Source organism: Astatotilapia calliptera, chromosome 13 (assembly GCF_900246225.1).
Source record: "Astatotilapia calliptera chromosome 13, fAstCal1.2, whole genome shotgun sequence".
Classification (NCBI taxonomy): domain Eukaryota; kingdom Metazoa; phylum Chordata; class Actinopteri; order Cichliformes; family Cichlidae; genus Astatotilapia; species Astatotilapia calliptera.
The window spans coordinates 18,538,463-18,559,758 of record NC_039314.1 but is presented as its reverse complement, the minus strand read 5'-3'; the positions used below and the strand labels follow the sequence as shown (position 1 = coordinate 18,559,758).

Below are 21,296 nucleotides of genomic sequence, written 5' to 3'. Positions count from 1 at the left end.
TAGAAAGGTGCTATATAAAGTACCGGTCCAGTTACAATTTCATAGGTACATTAAAGATGTTGTATCAGTTAAGCAAAACCCTATCTTATACTAAGAGCTGGAAAAGAAGATGACTTGTTTACATTTCTTAACTGTTTGATTTTTTTTCTTAATTCAACACTAAGCTATACGTATGAGAGTAAAGAGACTAGTAGAAAATAGGAGAAAAAAATGTCAGTGAACTTGACATTTACTTAATGAAGAAAATACACCAAAATTTTACCATTTGTACAAAAATGTCTCGTTTTATAAGCTAGCTGTCATATAGTCCACAAATATGTGCGATGAATACTAATTACAGAGCTAAATTTGGCAATTCAATATTTATAGCTACACAAAGTAACCCCTTTGATGTGAACCAATTTAGACTTATTAAAAAGTAGTTCAGGATTTGAGGCCATTGTCATGAAATGCTTTTTAACATTTAACAGTGCTGTATAACACAAATCCTGCAAAAAAAAACCCAAAACAAAACAAAAAAACCAAACAACCTCAGCATCTTAGAGACAAACATAACTGGAACTTACTGATTTCAGTATTATTATTGTAGTAAATTGATTAAAAAAAATTTTAAACTACTATAAGGGCTATATGAAAAAGTTCAAACAGGTGACATTTGAAAGATATATACAATTAGAATGATGGGGTTTTACAGTGGAAGTGTACACAATCTCCATCTCAGCCTTTGGAGTGCACACACATGCAATGCTGCCTATAAGGAAATGCTGTAATGACATCCCTCTTCCAGGATATTTCCACTTGCAGAGCTCACTAAATGAATTACACGTGGTAATTGCACAGACATGCCAGTGCATAGGAACTCTGATGCTGATGTAGAAAATGAACCATAATGCCGACTATAACCTTCATATCCCTCCTTATCTCTGCATATTATAGGGCTAATGAATTTCTTCAGGAAGCAGGTGATGATGATGATGAGGATTGATAGCAAAAATGAGTGTATCAGTCAGGCCACACATGTAATGAAACTGTGTTATAGGGCGAATAATCCATGTTTGTCCTGAATTCAAACGTACTTTTTTAGTCTCTTTGGGAGAATTTTACCATAAATAGTACAGAGCTGCACATAAGCATAACTAAAATCCTCAATGTATACTGCAATATTTGTCTCCCAGTTTCCTTAATACCACATTATGCTAACACTCTTGCCACCTTACTGTGCTTAACTTAAACACACAAATATTTTCCAACATGGCACACACATGCAGTTTCTCCTTTTGGCCCACAGAGGACGCTGTCTCCTCGTTCTTCTTCTTCTACAGCAGCTTCCAACCAATGGACTTTTTTTCCCCCTTTTTTTAAACAACTCAATTAATATCAATGAGTGAATATACATAGCACATTTACAAAGAGTGCAATCTGAGGGATGAATTAACCAAATCGATTAGGGAGGAAAAAATGACCGTGCGACCCGCAGACATTGTGGAAGTGGCCCTCGCTGAAAATCAATGAATTAGAAATATGAATCTAATCGCCCATTGGTGACACGTTGAGCAGCTGCAGCCTGATCTCACGCCTTTTTCATATCGTGTCGCAGAGAGCCAAACAAAAATTGAGGAACTACAAACGTGCGCTATTTAGCAGTTGCAGTGCTGGCATGGAGGCCATAGCACCTTAGTGATAGGCAAATGTCAAGTAAATATGGAAATGTTAAAGATTATACGGGCTGGAGATTTATAAACTGAAAAACGTCGCTGAGGTTTTGCATTATGTTTTGTTTTTATTAAGGTTATTTTACAAGTAGAAGTAGAAGGCCTTATATTATCTTGACCTGATACTCTATCATGACTGGATTTTATTTATTTATTATGCTCGTTTTACACTATTCGCTTCTCATTAACAGCGATTTGTTTAAACGGACTCCAAATAAAAACATCACATTTAGGCCTCACATATTTGACGATAAGTTTGGACGTGCTTTAGCCAGCAGGTCACCCAGTTATTCTTTAGAATAGGCCTCGACTTTTTTTTTGATGATCATTTAAAAAGTCATATGTAAAACGGTGTTTCGTTGGGATATATTACTCAAACAATTTCCAAAAAAATGCGGGACGTGATTTGAGACTGGATTCAGAATAACCTCGCGCAGTAAATCTGGGTCTCGTTGTAATGTCAGCTGTATGATGGGACGCTTGTTCTGACGGTCCAAACCTCCCTTTTTGGCGGTAACAGCCCCGTGTTCATTTGCTGCTAATTGGACTATATGAGACCAATAACAAGCGAGCGCACACAGCCTGCAGCTAGAGAGCACAGAGAGGGGAGGACCCCCCCCCCCCCCCCCTCCCTCGCTCTCTCTCTCTCTCTCTCTAGTCACCGTCTCTCCCTTAATCCCATTTGCCATTGTACATGCCCAATCGCCTATACTTTCCGCATTTAACTTGGATGACATTTTTATTTCATCATTAGCATCAGACACCAGACTGACTGACACGGTGGACCCAGTTTTTGCGTTTTAACGGAAGAGCCCGGGATGAGGCATCTCCATGTTTCTAAGCGCGTGTGCTCTTTTTGCCTCTCGAACAGTTTATTTCATTATTTTCTAGCCTAGACGGACGCGTTTCTTTTTGGTGAGCTTTTCGGCTGTGAAATCAAGTTTCAGAGAATAAAACAGGAACTCCTCGTAGCCAGGATAACGACAGCCTGTAAGTCAACATTGCCTTCCCCCCCTTTAAAAAAAAAAATCCGGCTTCCGTGGTCCCCTCGCGCTCAGACCACAACAACCGCGATGCCAGAGACAACGCAAGAGACGTGCGCTTCGGCCAAGGACTCTCCTTTCTTCATTAAGAACCTGCTGAACTGTGATAACAAACCGTCCAAGCCCAAGCCCGTACTGGCGGCCACCAAGGCAGCTTTAGAGGGAGGATTTTCCCTTTCCCAGGTTGGTGACTTCAACTTTCCACGCTTCGAACTGCCCGCACAGAGATTCAGTCTACCCGCTCACTACTTGGAGCGCACCTCAGCGTGGTGGTACCCTTACACCCTCAACTCAGCCGCCCACCTACACAGAACTGAAGGTAAGCAAACAACTGTTGCGCAATTATCCAACGAATCCACTGTTTTTGTATGAGTTCCTTCTAATGAGTAAGTAGAGTAAAGCAAACTTCTAAATTGAAAGGGGAGATTTGTGCGGTTTCCTGATAGGCATCATGCACACATAGCCTCACACCAGAGTGTATGATTTAACACCTTGTCCTCTGAAGGCCTATTTTGTTATGCCACGACGTGGGATAATAGATCAATAAAGAAACACACATAAAATGAAGTAGACATCATGAAATCATTGGAGGAGGGTGACGATGCGCAGCGTGCTTTTGATTTGTCTATTGGCGCACATCTTACCTCTGAGGCTTGGCTACTGGGAGCCTTTTATCTGCCTTTTTCTGTGATTTATTCACCTGGAATAAAAAAAAAATAGACTAATGTGGATGGCATTATGATAGCCTGATACAAAGAAAGCGATATTATTTTACGTTTATTTAGTTATTTAGGCTGTAGGATAGGCTGATAAAAATAATGAATAAAATAGGTGTACATAGTTTATAACTTAGGTCTATTCAAATTACTGTTTAATGGGGTAAAAATGACATTTTCATCATTTTTGAAGATGTTGTGTACAGTTATGTCTACCTCTGAAATGGTTTATGTCATGACGCAACGCATTTTCTTCTGCCACTATTTATTAGCAACCATCTGTTTCCCAAAACCCACTGACTGTCCAATATCAACAGGCTGTAATAAATGCCCGATAGACTCCAATATTTATGACTACGTCTCACTGCATGTATCCCCATTTCAGTCACCGAGAAACCAGGAGCCAGAGACTCCTCTCCAACTTCGGGCACGGACAGAGACTCGCCGGACCTGGCGCTCAAATCCGAGCCAGACACCAAAGATGACGACGAGGACGACGAGCACAACAACAACAAAAGCAGTGACGAGATAATCCTGGAGGAAAGCGACACGGAAGAGGCCAAAAAAGATGAGTTGGAGGAGTGGAAGAAAAGGGACGATGACAAGAAGCCGTGCCGCAAGAAGAAGACGCGCACGGTGTTCTCACGGAGCCAGGTGTTTCAGCTGGAGTCCACCTTCGACATGAAGCGATACCTGAGCAGCTCGGAGCGGGCCAGCCTGGCCGCTTCCCTTCACCTGACGGAGACTCAAGTGAAGATCTGGTTTCAGAACAGGAGGAACAAGTGGAAAAGGCAGCTGGCCGCGGAGCTAGAGGCTGCCAACCTGAGCCACGCTGCGGCGCAGAGGATAGTCCGGGTGCCCATCCTCTACCACGAGAACTCGGCCTCGGAGAGCGGAGGGGCCACTGCCAACGTGCCCGTGAGCCAACCGCTCCTCACTTTCCCGCACCCCGGCGTCTACTACTCCCATCCCATCGTCACATCTGTGCCGCTGCTCAGACCAGTTTGAAAATAGTTGAGTTTTTAGGCACAACTTGGTGTCTGTTTCCTATATCAACTCATTAAAAAAGAAGAAGAAGAAAGAAATCAAAAATAAAAAGGACAAAATATTTTTATACAACCAGTGAATGAAAAAAGAAAAAGAAAAATGAGAGACTGTTACTGTCAGGCTTTCATGGACCTATTTTTGGCAAATAGATTGTTTCATTTTTCATAAAGATGCCGTTTACACGTGATCTGACAATTTGAATCCCATTATTACTATTATTATTATTATTGTTATTATTATTATTATTGTTATTATTATTACCTCAGGAGTCCACTTGCTTACACTGCCTGATGAGTGTCTTTATTATTCGTTTTCCTCCCAGACTGCGTTTGTATCTGGACACGTCAGCTGTGTGACTAAAAAAAAATCACCATGTTTACAAAAAGTGTCGGCCTGAAGTCGACATCTGCTCATCATTTAGCATTTGATTTTATTCACATTTCAAGAATTGATATCACGATGTGCAATACACGGCATGCTGTGAATGAATGAAACAGGAAACATACGTTTTGTCATCTGCTCATGTTAAAATATTGACAAGGATTTGATGTAATTATCATTATTTTTATTATTATTATTAATTATTTTTGCTTTATAAAGCGTTTGTTGGGGGACAATCAAGACACTCTGAGCTGTAAAATACCCATGTAGCTTTATGTTTAGTTTTAGTAATTCTCACTCTAGCCCCCTCTTCATGGACACGTCTTTGAAGCACAAGTGTGAGGTCCAGTGTCTCCTGAGCTTTGTGTTTTTTGAGCAGGAACGGCAAAAATATCGACTACCCTGGTGTACAAAATATGTAAATGTATATATTTAATGAGGCGCGGGGAAAGGCGATTCCTCATACGGCTTTTTCTTTGTACAGTTAAAACATCGTTTTGATATTGTATTGCTGAACCATGTTGTGAAATAAATGGAGAATATTCCGTACATTTTAACACATTTTTTGTCGTCTAAAAAAATAACAGGTTGTTAAATAGAGCTATGTTTAGCTTGTTTTCTATATTTTATGCAGAAAATTGAATTATTATAAAACAAACCCCAACAACTCTATAGTCGTGCACGCGTGCGCATGCCTGAATAAGCTCTCTAAGCTTGAGCAGGTGGGCTTCTGTAATCATCTTAGTGTTATGCACTTTGAAGCGTGATTTTACATAAAAAGTGGCTCGGTCAATTAGATGCGTAATTGCCACCATCTTGTCAAAATTATGGATAATGTATTCAGAAGTGGAAATTACTCCCTGTGCATGAGCTGCTGTCTTTTAACACTTTTCTCTCTCGTGACCGCGTGTTTTTTGTAGCTGTGTGTTGGGTTGTGTTAGCGTGCGTGTAAGGATGTCGGCATCTATGACAAGCATCCCCACCTGATGTTGCTAAACGCCGCGACCTTAACCATTCCTTTATATATATATATATATATATATATATATATATATATATATATATATATATATATATGTACGTACACACACACACACACACACAATAATAAATAATAAATATTAGGGTGGGAAACTGTGCAAATTGCAAAAGGAAGAAGAAAAAACAATATAAACAATATAGAGGGAAATAAAAAGAAAGATCATACGTACAGATGTCTTTTTGTTTTTTACTTCCTCACAGCGTTTTCAGTTGAAGCATATTACTCTGCAATGCTCCACATTGTGGGTGCTTTCTAATGCATACAATCCTACAGGTGTCACTGGACATTGAAAAGCCACGCGTGGTTTCTGTATATACCTACATTTTTCAAGATTACATATATACATATATATATATATAAAATAAATGTAGACAGTTCTTCCGGTTTATATAGCAAATAATCAGCCTGTAAGTTTTCTCGGAACAGGAACACAAATTCTGAGCAAAAGTGGAGATATTTAAAGAGCCTTCTAATTTTATTGCGTCATTTCAGAGAATCAGCGGAAATGTGGACACTGCTGGAGCTTTATAAAAGACAAACAGAATCACATTTTTCTATATTAATATTTTTTTTGTTTGTTTCATCAGATTACACATTATATCAAGTCTAAATGAACCATGACTGATTTTTGAAAATCTAATTACATATGTTTGTTTTTTAAATGTACATTATTATTATTATTATTATTATTATTATTATTATTATTATTATTATTATTATTAAATATGAACGTAACTAAGAATTTATGCGAAAGCAACACCGATCTGGGGGAGGAGGCTATGAAAAGAGGGAGGCAACACTCGTCATCCTCTGTTTAGCTGAACACCAGTCAGGCCGTAAATAGCAACGATAACTGATAATAATTTACTGCAAAAATAAATCCTGGTTTAGACAAGAAATAGGATACAATATTTTATGTCTACGTGATTCTATTCTTTTTCTAATGAATCTGAGCAGAATCGACCTCTAGACTGTGATTAGGGATCAGGTGGATCAGATGCAGGATCCAGAAACGACATACAGAAACTACGGCCTGCTTTTTCACAGTCCATTTAATTAAAACACGATCTCTCAGCAAGGCTTCATTCGCTGTGGAGTATTCCTAGTGTCTGAGGCGCGGGAAGACAAATTGCTTCTAGCCTCACAGTTTGAAGACAGTTTTAGGAGCCTCTGCAGTTTTAGCCTGCAGTAGAGTGGATGGCAAATCTAATAAAAGACTACTCTGTGGTGTATTTGCATTCCCCAAACACTGAAAACATTACCATAAAGAATATTTTTGAAATTCAAAATCCAGCTCAGAGAAGCGTTTTCCTACATCACAACAACCTTTTCATCAAAGGCCATTTTCCGCTTCCATTTGCAGGCTAACACAGTTATTGGAAATGAATCAGTCAGCTCTAAACTCTATATGATGACCTCATCGTGAGACAAAGGGTTCATTCAAATATCGTCAGATCATAGAAGTATTGACGTGCAACTACTATGCACGCGCAACATGGCCCCATTACTGCAAATTAATAGATTGTTATGGGATTATTGTTCTGGCTCATATTGATCCGTAAACGTCTGCAGCATATTGCGTCAAGTAAGAGCAACGTTCACACGCCGCCTGGCTCGGCTTATGACCTTGATTTGCGCGCATAAATTGAAAAAATTACCACTCAATAATTTCCATTTGTGCGACATCTTTATGTAAAGGAGAAAGGGGAGCGAGCGGGGCCAAAATCAGATAAAGTAGCTGCATTTGCAGGAACTGGGACAAATGGACGTGACCGGGGACTGCGCTTAGTGTATTACATTAAAATGGAGCGCTGAATTGGTAATTTTGAGCCCTATCATAGGTTTTAGTGCCAGTTTGGAAACACACAAGTGGCCCGACCACCTTGCATAATGCTAGCCTCTTCTTTGTAGCCACTTGCATCCCCTCAAATGTGTTACATATCATTATAGCTGGACTTAAAGGCTTGATATTAAAGCATTTATTTTGACAGCAATAAGCAATGTTTTATTGTCTTTAAAAAGATATAAATATATATATGTATGTGTGACAAAAAATAAAGATTAAATAAGGTCCCCGAGATCTTTGGGGAATCTGACGTTTTCATACCAAAACAAAAATCACAGGAGTCCCAGTCCGAATCCACGTTTGTCCTCAAACCCTGACCTCTAAAGTTTTCGATATCTTTGAAAAGTCATATCCAACAACAAACATCATCTTTCCTGGCTTCTTCTGGCAAAATGGGCCAAATTGTTGTGATTGTGGGTACAGAAACGTTTAAGCAAACCTCCTTATAAAGGATCTTCGGCTCTTTACTGCAAAAAAAAAAAAAAACTGCATACAGTCATATACAAATCGTATACCAGTGAATTCCCTTAATCTGCGTGCAGATAAAAGCGACGTCGACACCTCAAGTTGCCAAAGTCATGCGTTTGAAGAACTCTTTTGACACTTCTCAAAGAGGAAATCTTGTTTTAAACCCATCCCATTTGCTTTCCTGATTGAATGCGAGCATCAGATTTTCATCAAAGTTCTATTAAGTGAAACATAGGTTGCGGGGCACCGTCTGATTGGAACAGTTTAAATTTTAATTGTGTTTTTAATTTGACATATAGTTGCTGTGAAGAATGACACTGAAACGCCGAGGGGCGGTCGATTTTCTTAATTTCTCCCCGAGGAATTGATGAGTCTATCAGGGCAGTAGATTGGAAAGCCATTAAAACTCAATGGTTAGGTTGTTAATTGGAACTTGATGGATAGGAGCCCTTGGATAGGCTGTACTGATCCAATCTTCCTGACTTTGTGTTTTCCAATAAATTACCCAGTTCATTTCCACACTCAGATTACATAAATTGTACACCTCCAGGGCTTGGGTGCTCTGCTTGCGTTTACAACTCTCTCTCTCTCTCTCTCTCTCTCTCTCTCTCTCCCCCCCTCTCTCTCTCAGGCGCGCACACCCTCATACACACAAAATATGCGCGCACGGAGGCACCCAAACGCCTCCTGAAAAAAGAGCAGGCCCCGCTTTCTTGAATGAAAATCGAAACATAATCAACGTTTATACTTAGAAAATTTATTGATATCATTTTCTCTGGTAATTTCCTTATTCTAGACTTGGACACGCCATATATCATAATACACACGTGTAACGGGTCTTTGTTTAATATTTATCGAAGCTTGATTCCCAGATCAAAGCGCCTCATAACTTCATCTGTCTTTCTCAGACCGTTCTCTCTTGCTAAAGATCTTGTTCTGTTATTGCGGTAGGGCGGCCATACACCACCTATCATTGTGATAGAGCGCGGACTTAGGCCCACTCCTTGCTGTTTGGGCTTCGCCGGGCCTTGAAACGTAAGTAACATAGGTAAGGGATGAACATTTCCATTCCATTAGAAGGACCTATACTGCTCAGCCTGTACTGCTGGTCTATAAACACCACTTTGACATTAAATAAAAAAAAATAAAAAACATGCTTAATTTATTCTCTGCAGCACAATGGCAGTCTGTTATGTCCACTATCTCCGTGATGAACCAATCTCACTTTGCAAAAGTCGTCTGAAAGTGTTGAAGGCGCCTGCGCCGACAAAGGTCTTTGTTTGAAAGGAGCGGCATATAAAATAAACCCATTTAACTGTCATTGCAGATTTCACGCCTTATGTGTAACCACCATAAATTCAGCATCCACCCTGGCTGCCCTCATATATTTGCCCCCCTTCAGTAAAAGCCTCCCCTGCGTAAGCGTTTTAGTAAGATCATTTAGCAGCTGCTGGTCCCACTGCCAGTTGAGGATATTTACGCGTGGATCCGGATGCATCCATCTGACTGCCGTGATGCAGCTGCTGACAGAATCGGCCGTCAGCAGCAGCATCAGGAGCAGCATCACGTCCACAGCCACCGTCTTCTCCCTTTTCCAAGCTGTCTTAACACCGAACGCCGCTTGGGTTGCTACCAGGAAGGGCGCTGACATAATGATTAAAGCTGACCATTTGTAATGTGTCTGGGGCTTCCTCACAAACCAGTAAAAGAGGGATAATGTGCCCGAACCTCGAGCTCAAGCCCCGCAGCTGTCCCGCATCCACACACAACCAGGGAGAGGCACGGAAAGAGCATGGGCGGTGAAGGTGGGAGATGGGCGGTGGTGGGAAGCAAATCCCCTCTTCACACACACGCGCGCGCGCACTCAGCCCCCACCACCTTCAATCAATTAGTCAATCAATTAGCCGGCCTCCACTCCACGCGCGGTCATCACGAGGCAGATTAGCTCAGTAATGATCAAATTAATTCTTAATCGTAGATAATGGACGCGGAATGAGTTTATTATTTTCAGGAAAAATGAGTTACGCCTTTGTCTTAGTTCCAAGACTGTGTGTGCGTTGCCGTCACGCCAGCCAGTTTTATCATAATCGGAAAAAGCCGACACGACAGTTCCTCTTTTCTTGGATGGGTATTATACATTTCCATAACTAATAAACTGAGATATACTGTCTGAAATTATGGAAGGCAACGCAATTTAGACGCACTTACACCAAGCTGTTGTAAGCGTTAAAGCGAAATACTTTAACACACTTGTAAGCAATAAAAATACAGGAAAAGAAGTCAAAGTTTGGTGACTCTTCTGAGTCATACAGACCATAGTCTGCATATTAGGGCGCCTAGTCTGAGTGTTTTAAGTGAATGTAAAAATGAAGGCCAATACTCCTCTTCGGCTTTCTCCTTCTTCTCATCATATCTGAAAAAAAAAAAACCCGAAAAAAAAAACTAGACAGGAGTTTGAAATTTCCGGGCTCATGCTGGAGGCTGCCATTGGCTCACGAGGAGCTTACCTACATGCAAATGAAGCAACGCAGCCTTGCTGCCTCTGATCCAGAGCGTGAGGAGGAGGACCAGGAATACACTCATGTACCTCGAGCTCTAGAAAAAACACCTCCAACTCCTTCAATGTTGAAACTCCACAATTAAACCGGATTGTGTTGACAAAAGCCGACAAAAGGCGCTTTCGTAATTTTTTTGCGCACCAACCCCGTAGAAAGCAATAACGGAATACAAGGGGACAGACCGATTCAGTCAATACTTCAATACTGTTATGAAGCGAGAATGAGCAGCGCAGAAGACAGCGGGAGCAAGTGCTCGTCGGGCCCGATTTCCAGCTTTACTATCCAGTCTATTTTAGGCACGCCATCCGATGAGCCGCGCTCCGGGACCAAGGAGCTCTCCAAGGGGCCGCCGCCAGCGCCGCGGAGGCGCTCACTGTCGGTGTCGTCCGAGGAGGAGTGCAGTGGCGGGGAGGACTCAGCAGACTGCTTCTGCTCCGACACGGGTCACAGCGAGCCGTGCACCCAGCACCAACCCCATAACTTTTCCTGTTTAGGTAAGGATTATTATTATTATTATTAAAATTACAAACCAAAGAAATATTAAAACAATATTATCACCCACAGATACACTTTCAAACTTATTCAGCTGAGTTTTTTTCCCACAGAAATAACAGGTTTAATGCTTTGTTTGCACTTTCATTCACTTTTCACTAGCTTGTGTTTGAGATTGTTACACTGACACGCAGACCATCCGCTGCCACTTGTACGTTCTGCGCAGACTATCGCATCAGCAGCGGAAGAGTGGAAGGTCTAATAATTAGCCCTCTGTCTTTCCTCTCATTTCAAATTTAATTGAACCTCCTAATTGACGAAACATGTTTCCAAAATGGCTGCACTACACGTCGTCAATTGAGCGTTAAATAGAGCTGGATTTAATTAATAGCTTACTGTACACCGTGCACACTCACGCTGAATTGTTTATTTAAAAAGTCACAGGCTTTCAGCAGTCGATTTAACAAGTCAGAGTTCACACTTGACGAACTCTCAAACTGAGTATGTCTAAAAAATGTAAAACATTTTTTTTTCAGTCGTTTAAAAAGCACGCTTAAATCATAGACCGCTTATGATAGCCTACTCATCACATCTTTCTCCCCCTGCTGCGTTTAGGTCCCGCTAAAGGACTTCTGTCTGGAAATGACGGGCTCGCACGGCGGCCGCACCTGTCACAGCCTCTGCTGCAGGATTATAAGGAGGAGCAGGAGAGACCGTGCCATCAAATGTCACCTCTGTCGGAGGAGAGACAAACAGACGGTGCGGACAAGCAGGGCAGCTCGGCCAAAAAGAAAACGCGCACGGTTTTCTCCCGGAGTCAGGTGTACCAGCTGGAGTCCACCTTCGACATGAAGAGGTACCTGAGCAGCTCGGAGCGGGCCTGCTTAGCCTCCAGCTTACAGCTGACGGAGACTCAAGTCAAGACGTGGTTTCAGAACAGGAGGAACAAATGGAAACGACAGCTCTCTGCTGAACTGGAGGCGGCCAACATGGCCCACGCCTCCGCACAGACACTAGTGGGGATGCCGCTGGTTTTCAGAGATAACTCCTTACTGCGTGTTCCCGTCCCTAGGTCTATCGCGTTTCCGACGCCCCTGTACTACCCGGGAAGCAACCTGCCAGCGTTACCTTTATACAACTTGTATAACAAAATCGAGTACTGATTGACTCTGCTGTATGTTCACTGCAGTCCACGAAAAAAGCATTACAAAACAATACGACATTCTAGGTGTCTCATAAGCCTTGTATATCAATTGTATCACTTTTTTTGTTGAGAAAACTCTTATTATGCAGTTATTGTATGTCTCGAAAGAAAGCAATCAAGCTTCCCTATATGTATAAAATACACCATGTGTATAATTATTATAACGATTTTGTATTTTTATTTTAACTTCCTTCTTCTTTAAGTGATAAAATACTGGATTTAATCCTTCATATCACATTTGAAAAATACGTTAAAAAAGGCCGACTTTTACACTGTTTTTTATTCCGAATTGGTTTGTCAAAGATATTTTAAGTTTCACTCCACCTGACGCAAAACTGACAGGAAACACTCAATTCTTCCATTTAAGGAAAAATATCATTGTTTCTATTGTAATCTAGACCTTCAACAATAACCTTCTCATTCAATAAATTTTCTATTTCAGTGAAAAATTTGGTTTGCTTGGTTTTATTTGTAAACTTTGCCACTGGTACATCCCCCCAGCACACAGGGCTAAGAATTATTGTAAATAAGAAAGAAAGCAAAATTATTTTCAGCTGTTCTGAGATTCCTGAAGACCACAGTAGCACCCATCCTTTTATGTTAATGGGTATTAATTTAATATATTTTTTCTCGTTGTATTCTTGAATTAACTGTTTTATTATATGTAAGATTTAACCACAACTAAAATGTGTGTCAGGGGAAAAAGGGGAAGACACTGATAGTAAATTCAGAAACACTAGACGATTATTGGCTCTCACATTACACCAAAAAATATTAGTTATTTTATAATACTAAAGGTTGTGGGATTCTTGTGATGTGCATTTTAATCTGACTACATTTTTAAGAAATACAAATGTACTTCGAGGGAATGCGGTGTGAAATATTGATTGCTAAGTACACTAGCCTGGAAATACTCTAAAATACCAAACTCTGTCTAAATCTATTGAGTTCATCAGAGAGATACAGCTAAATCTGATTAGTTTGCCCTTTTTAGTCATATTTTTGTATACGCTAGTGACCAGCGAACTCCTCTGTAAATTAAGAGATTGGTGACCAGGGCACATGGCTTTATAAGAAGTAGATAAAGCACATTTCAGGCTGGAAAAGAGTTGCTTACTATCACTGGCCAATCACGCCTCTGGGCGGGATCTTCTCTCATTTGAAGTCTGCCTTCTGCGGCTCTGAAGCATCAGGACTTGTAAGGGGAAACCTAAGAAGGAGGCGTTTTGTCAAACTTTAAGACTGGCTGTCATTAGACTGTGCTCTTTATCTGTCTGTGTAGTTAATTATTTTATCAGCTCCCTTAAGAATTCTGGACACCACATGTGGTGTGTCTGGTTAACACATGAGCTTGTTTAGGTTTTCAAGAGGCGTGTTGCACTAAATCAGCTCACCCTGTCAGTGTTTACTATCTATTAACAATTCACTACAATAAATAAATGTAAATATTAACCATAAACCTGACCATAATCTCACACACATACACGCACTCACTCAGAAGCACATGCACGTGTCCTGTGGTTGATGGGGAGCGATAAAATTGTGTCATTTGCCAGCTTTTCTTGGGTGTCACATCATGTACAAGCCCCCCCAACACACACACCCAACCAAGCCCTTCTACCCATCCCACCAATCTCTCACTGTGTGCTAATGGCTACATTACCTAGCAGAATCATGACTAGCCAGGCTCTGCTGCCCTGCAGATTATGCCTGACCCAATTTCTGCAACAGCCGCCCTGTGTTTCTGGGAAAATGGATAGCGTTAGACAACAGCAGTGATTTATGGGCAACTCCAGCAGCAGCGAAGAGGTGAGGTGCAGGAGGATGAATTTGTGACAGATAGGAGAGAGAGTGAAAAGAGAGATAGAGAGAGCGATGGGGGACAGTAACACTTATGAAAAGGAGCAATAGCTTTGGTTGAATGAAGCTGTTTATTAGTTTCCAAGTGGTCATTATGTCATCAGGTGTGACGGTAATATGCTGCTCTTTTGGATGAATGTTTGCACCCCACTGACTTCTGGGAAATCTGCATGACCTGTCACCTGAAGTTGTTTGATTTAGAAGACAAGGCGAGAGGGAGAGAGATGTGTGGAGAAAATAAGAGCCAAAGTGAAAGAGAGGAATAGGTGGGGTGGGGGGGATGGGGTTCGATGTAACTATGTATCACTGCAATGGCAGGCGTGAATTACAAATTTTAATAGCAAGGCAATGAAAATGATTTGAAGTGGTTTAAACTGCGAAGAGACAGCGACTGGCATGGTGATGAAGATTTGTTGAGATGATATGTTGTGCCTTAGGATTCATCAAACCTGCCTGGTAAGGTGAAAAGCAAGTGTAATTCACTCTGTGGTATAATTTATGATGGGAGTAATGGAAACTGTGGGCTACACACAGTGTGGAGAGGGAGAAGCAAAGACAGCGTGCACCCGGCAAATTGATTCTCAGGATAGTTTTTATAGCATATTTACAGAATTGTAATGAATTAAAACCCCCAGATATCACCTCTTTTACATCTTGAGATAAAATGAAGATCAAAACTAAATTAATTGAGACCACATTAAATTGATATAGGCTGCAAAAACACTATCTAACACTTTACTTTTTCATTAGTAATGCTCTCTTCTAACATCTGAAGATTTCTTCTTCTTCTTCTTCTTTTTTTTTAAATATCCCTTCCTTTCATCATTTATTTGGATGAGGGCTTTTCAACTACCTCCCAACATATTTACAGCACCAATTTGATTTAAAGAGGGTATGTGTGGCTTCATATTAGAGTGGAAGGTTATGAAGTATAACACCACGAGCAGATGCAGAGCCCCGGGTCTGCCTCAAGACAAGAGTTTTAAAAGCGATCGCAATGCATTAAGCCAGACAACTCTCAAGACCTGTTTGCTCCCTAAATGAATTTGAGAGGAGCGTAACAAGATTTTTGAGGCAGGCCCTGTCATCCGCTGGCTTTAACCAGCTTCTGTATTTATGGGCTAATGGTTAAAAAGGAGAGCTTGGAGCAGAAGTGATTTTTCATGATTCTGTTTTATATCAACTGGAAATGAAGGAGCTGAAGGGAAATTGTGTTTGTCCCCCCTCCACAGCCTCTACCCGCCTTAACAGGGGAGGAATATGCTACCAGGCAAATGGCCGCAGTAAATGCAACATATGGACTAAGTTTATTAAATGAAATAAGGTAAAGTTACAGCTTTATAAATTACTTTAAACCAAAATTGTAATGAAAACCTGTAATAAGGAGCTATATCTTTTAAATAGATAAATACGCCTTTTAAAAGTTTAAGTCTGTTATTTGATTAAAAATAACAAAAATGGTGTTCAGTCTCAAAATCAGTTTAGTTAAACTTGTGATATTGTGACTGTCTACATTAATATACTGTATATTTTAAGCTGTTTAAAAACTGAAGGCCGAATAGAAAAATCTCTTTTATTTGAACCATAATGAAAACCTTTCCATGCCTAAGTCAAACTACTCAAGAACAATATTTACCCAGTAATGTGGACTAGCGCTTTAATGGCAAAATGCACTGTGCGTAATTGTAAAATTACCGACCATTTCTTGAAACTCTCATTCTGAAGTGCCCTTCTCTGGTCAATATGCATCAAACTATTATAGACTACAGTATGTGCAGAGAATTTGGCTATTACTTTAGAGATAAGTCCATTAGCATTACCTTTGACACAATAATGGATGTGAGATATAATTTTGTGCACTCCATTTTGTATTTGTAAGGATAATAGGGGGATTATCTTGAAGGCCTTATGCTACACGCTCAAGCATGAGACCACAGAGACAGAGAGCTCTGCAACAGTTGTTTTCACATCCTCCCCTCTCTCCCTCGGCCCTCCCCTCTGCTCCAAGACCCTCTCGGAGAGAGGCAGGGAAGATAAAGCATGTCATTATTCTATTAAAGACCTACAATTTTTGTAATGGGACTTGCAGTGGTCGGCAGAAGTGCAGGCAGCTTCTTCAATATCCTGGACATTATTTGCTCGTTTAGTTAAATGATGTTTCTAATTCCCTCATAATTACTTGTAATGAGGCTGTCTCCCTCGTTTTGATGCGGCTTCATCTTAATACAGCATGGCATTCTTTTTTAGGGATAATTACCTCTCATGAGGCTGTGGAGCAAGGCTGGGGTTTGTTGTGCGCTGCACACGTGGCAAATTGGCTTGTTTCCTGCCATCTTGTCTTCCTGCAAATTGGTAAATTAAGTTTCTCGGCTGGAGCATTAGAACTGTTAAGTTTGCTTTCTCGGCTCCTTCAAATGATTGGATTCACTGACAGAGAGATGGCCGCATATTCTCTGTTTTGTCTCATTAACTTTGTACGCTTTACAGAGCTGAATATTGGAGCATTAACAAAACTGTTACAAACACAGTTTTAAAATAATCTGGGCATGTAACCCAGATCACAGGGGAACACAAAGCATGCTAATTCCTTAAGGCTACATTTTACATTCATGGTTTACTATTAAGCCAGTGAGTCTAAACTTTAATCCAGTTTTACTGAGAGACAAATCTCAACACTGTTTTGGGGGAAAAAAAGAAGCTGGAATCCAAATTAGGTCAATTTGTTATAGCACTAAAAGACAACAGTGGTGCCATAAAATGTATCTGCACTGCCACTGTGTCAAAAAAAAAAAAAGGTACTGAACCAGTTCCGTAATTTTCCTCTTGATAACATTATCAGGAGAGCTGCTCATTACCTTATATTGTAGGTAATAAATAACTATGTTATATTCAAGAGTTTAAACATGCTATAGACATGCAGAATTTAAGCTTACGATGGATTTTCCCTTCCTGTTCCCCATCAGTTAGTAGACCTGTCTGTGCTGTCCCTCTGAAATGATCCAGCTGCCGTTCTCCAACCGCAGCCATTGCAGGGTTGGGTGAGGGGTTTTTATTTCTAAGTGCTGATGTGTCGCAGACAGTTTGGCTCTACAAGGGCCTGTTACACGCCGATTAAAGAGAGGGAAGGAGTGCTCCCGCAGGGCGGCCTTGTACATTTACCCTGACCACAAAAAGGTCTAACGTTTACGCCCTGGTGCTGACATGACCTTCAAACAAGGTCCCTCTGCTGCCTGGGTGGATACTGGAACTGTCTGGAGCCTGCAGTGGACCTAACAGACAGACAGGAAGAAATCATATCTTTTATATCAGGAATGCCCTGTCATATCCTGGGAAGTGAGAAGATATGGCTTTTATTGGAAAATACAAGAAAGGATAGTTATTTTTTGCACTTTTATGGCAATATGTGATTGTGATTTTATAAAAGACTTTGTCAGATTCACTGAATGTTGGAACATGATATGACAATATTCTCGCCATTAAAATCCCCTACACTGAACAAACTGACACACATAAAAGACACAAAATAATTCAGATCCAAATCCAGTCCACAGTCATCTATTGGTGGATGATAAACACATCACTGCTTATTGTTTTTATTAGTGAGAGCACAGGCATATTCTCAAGTGATCCCTTTGTCTTTTCTGGGCCAGTGACCCATTTGTTATGAGATATGATATTGAGGTCTTCTTAACACGAGAGTTGCGATCTCTTTGTAAGGACCAAGTGGTCTCTTTCAGCTGCAGGGGTCTCACGTATAGAGAGATGATCTATCACTTCAGTCTGAGACTGACTGGTGATCACATAGCCTGCAGTGCAGCAGCAGGCAGTACAATGAAAGCAGCACACTATCACCTGACAGCTAATTAGGGATCACTCCCCTGGAAGGGAATACATTGTCTTTGAGGGAATGAAGGAAAGAAAGCAAGAGGTCACTGAAATCTGTGTGAAGTGTCAGTCAAAGCCACAAGACACCTGCAATCTCTAAAGGGAATTTATCAAAGAGCGGACTTCCTGATGTCTGGTTATCTTTGTTCTAAACAGTAAATAATATCTAAATTATAGGCCGTTTTAGTTTTTCTGTCCTGTTCCCCACACGCGTGAACTCAAGTAAGAACTTCATACTGTATCTAGACATTCATACAGTCCTTTTTAAATCTGAGAGTTCAGCAACAACAATTCTCCCCAAATTTGTCTGCTAGCATGGCCATATTCATGGCAGTGAGTGTGTGTGCGTCCATATGCACAGCCAGGAGTGTCAGTCTATGGCTTATATGAGAGAGACCTGGGATTTCTTTGAAAACACATTTGTAACCATTAGTTGAGTGTAAGGTTTCATGTGCAGAGTGCATCCTCTGGACTGGTGTCAGAGTTTCTGTGAGGCTCTGTGGCAGCCTCTCTTGGAGGGACTGCACTGAGAGAAGGAGGATGGAGGTGGTGGCTGGGGGGGGGGGGGGGGGGGGGGGGGGGGGGGGGGATCACTGGAGCCTACGCGTCCCACCAACAATGCATCACGGCAGGCAGGGTGTAACCCGAGCCCCCCCTCTGGCCCTGGTGTGGCCTGCCACCGTGCACTCCCTCTCGGCCCCTTTTGCACCCCCCAAGATGCTTTTAAAGAGATTTGGCCAGTGAGAGACTGGTTCTTCAAAAGAATCGTCATCACATTAGAAAGGAATTAGCCAGTCCTAAGGCCAAGGATTCCCTGACCTGACTAATTCTGCACCTCTAAGCAATCCGTCTCATGCCTAGGCGGCTGGCGAGGCACGTTCCTGGTGGACAGAGGAGGAGGTGCTTTAGCAGGGGAGATTCCAGTCGTCCTGCAGGTGGGCAAACTTTGCATAGGTGCTCGGGAAAGGTTACTGGATAATCCATCAGAATAACATCTGCAGGTAGAATGTGAAAGTATAGCTATATGTAAAAAGGCATTCTAAGGATTTGCAATGAAACAAAGTCTTATTGCCGATTGAAGCACAAAAACAGATTTATTAATTCAATGTATTTATTTAAGAATTTCATTCAAAAAAAATTCTGAATCTGCTTTGAAATTAATGGATAGTACGATCTAATTTATTTGCTAAAATCTTTATGAAATCTTGGATACAGGCCTCCATTAACATAATTTCTTCAGTTCAGTCCAGAGAAACCATTTCAGCACTTGGCCACCTGTTCTTCTAAGCCTGAAGGGCTCACTGGCAACAACCTTCCCTCTCACTATTTAGACAAACTAATCTGATTGGGGAAAAGAAGGAGGTGGGGAGGGGCAGAAACTTACAAACCACATGCTGCAGGGTGGGACTCGACACCACCTCTTCTCCAGGGTCTCTGATCGTTAAGGAGCTACCATAGCCATCAGCATGATCAAGCTAACACACAGTAGGAGGAACAGTGAAACAGACAAAAGAGAGAAAACACGCAATACTCCCAGTGGCATACGCAAACTAATTTCAACACATTTTAAAAGCCTGATTGGGTCACAAATGTATAAACTTAATTATTATGTGGTTTCAAAGGCGCAAATGCAAGTGAGCCCTTAAGTTTTTTATTCTTACATCTCTTATAGTACTTCACTATTTGATCCTTTTCCATACATCAAGCGTGTATGATTCTATTATGGTAGCTCAAAAGACACACTTTAAAACCACTGATCTGGAAAGACACTGGAGAGTGTGTGAAGTAAAACATACACTTGTTAAACCAGCATGACCCAAGCAACTTGCCAGTTAGGAAGTGGTCCATCATGTCAAACTCATTTGCAAAGAAAGGGATTAACCCTTAAGGTTCGAAGGTCGAGATCAAAAGGTGTCCCCCTTGGGACCGCACGGAGAGCCTTGGAGAAACGCAGATCCAAGCTTTTGTAAAGGAATCTTCTAATTACAATAAATCTCCACTGCAAGGTAAAGACAGAAGTGCTTGGTACAGTGGCTATATGATATCTCTTTCCCGAGGGCCTGCAGGTAGTCTATAGATGTTTGGATAGAAGACTGATAGGAGAGAATGGTTGCCACCAGGGTAGTGGCCTCTCATTTGCCCAGGTCAGAACCTCAGTGAGTGATCACAGGTTTCACAGCTCAGGCTGACCAGCACCTCTGAACTTTTATAGCCTCTGGTGTGTAACTGGGTCTTTGACCTTGCCCACAGATTAGTATCAGTATCAGTCTTAGTACTGGATTTAACTCATAGTTCTCCTTCTTTTATTGTTTTGTTTTCACATGAAGGCATGTCATGGTTGGGTTCCTTTCCATAAGAACACTCTTGAAATTGGGACTTTAGGTCTCTATTGTGAGCTCTTGCAATTGGTTTCATGTTGTACTCTGTCTTCGGTCACGCTGTGTGAAATTCCAGTAGACACAATTTTAAAATCGGTGCCTCATGAATACCCCATGTGCATATGTTTAGGCTTGAGAAATGTTTGATTTTTTATATCTAATTATAGCTAAAACAAAACAATATTTTGCACTATATGGCCTAAAAGGCGACCACGCAGCATCCTACCTGGCAAGGTAAAGTTAAAGCTATGTCCTGAAGATTTATATTGATTTTTCTATGAGATGGCTGTGGGGAACTCAGTATGTTCGACTGTTTTCCCCTCTACATATTGAATATCGCTTGCAGAACAACCTTCTTTGTTCCCTCTTCATGTAAAGTTGTCTAACACTCTCTGTGCTTTCCAATGAGCGCTGCTGTTGTCCAAATGGGTGGAGAGAGGAAAAGGAGGGGAGAATAGTAGTTTGTTCTTCCTGCAATTAGCATTCACGGTTAGCTAAGCAGAACTAATGCAGCGAATCTTTGAGTCTCACATTACCTGTCCTCCACTGCTGGAGTAACTGCAGGGCAGATTAAACTGTAGCAAGACGACAAACCCCCGTGTATCCATTACAAGTCTTTTATTATTAGCTGTGTTATTGGTAATTCCTTTTGAATTGCCATGAC

The 21,296-nt window shown here is 41.2% G+C and overlaps 2 protein-coding genes across 2 annotated transcripts; both read left to right on the top strand.

Moving 5' to 3' along the window:
• The first annotated feature begins 2,407 nt into the window (after nucleotides 1-2,407).
• On the top strand, nucleotides 2,408-4,581 carry hmx3a (H6 family homeobox 3a). The gene is made up of 2 exons (XM_026190793.1): nucleotides 2,408-3,074; nucleotides 3,857-4,581. The coding sequence occupies exons 1-2, from the start codon at nucleotides 2,786-2,788 to the stop codon at nucleotides 4,477-4,479; spliced, it is 912 nt and encodes a 303-aa protein (XP_026046578.1). The 5' UTR covers nucleotides 2,408-2,785; the 3' UTR covers nucleotides 4,480-4,581.
• A 6,227-nt stretch (nucleotides 4,582-10,808) lies between these two features.
• On the top strand, nucleotides 10,809-12,917 carry hmx2 (H6 family homeobox 2). The gene is made up of 2 exons (XM_026190795.1): nucleotides 10,809-11,307; nucleotides 11,921-12,917. Exons 1-2 carry the CDS (start codon nucleotides 11,034-11,036, stop codon nucleotides 12,466-12,468), a joined length of 822 nt encoding a protein of 273 aa, XP_026046580.1. The 5' UTR covers nucleotides 10,809-11,033; the 3' UTR covers nucleotides 12,469-12,917.
• Nucleotides 12,918-21,296: the final 8,379 nt, after the last annotated feature.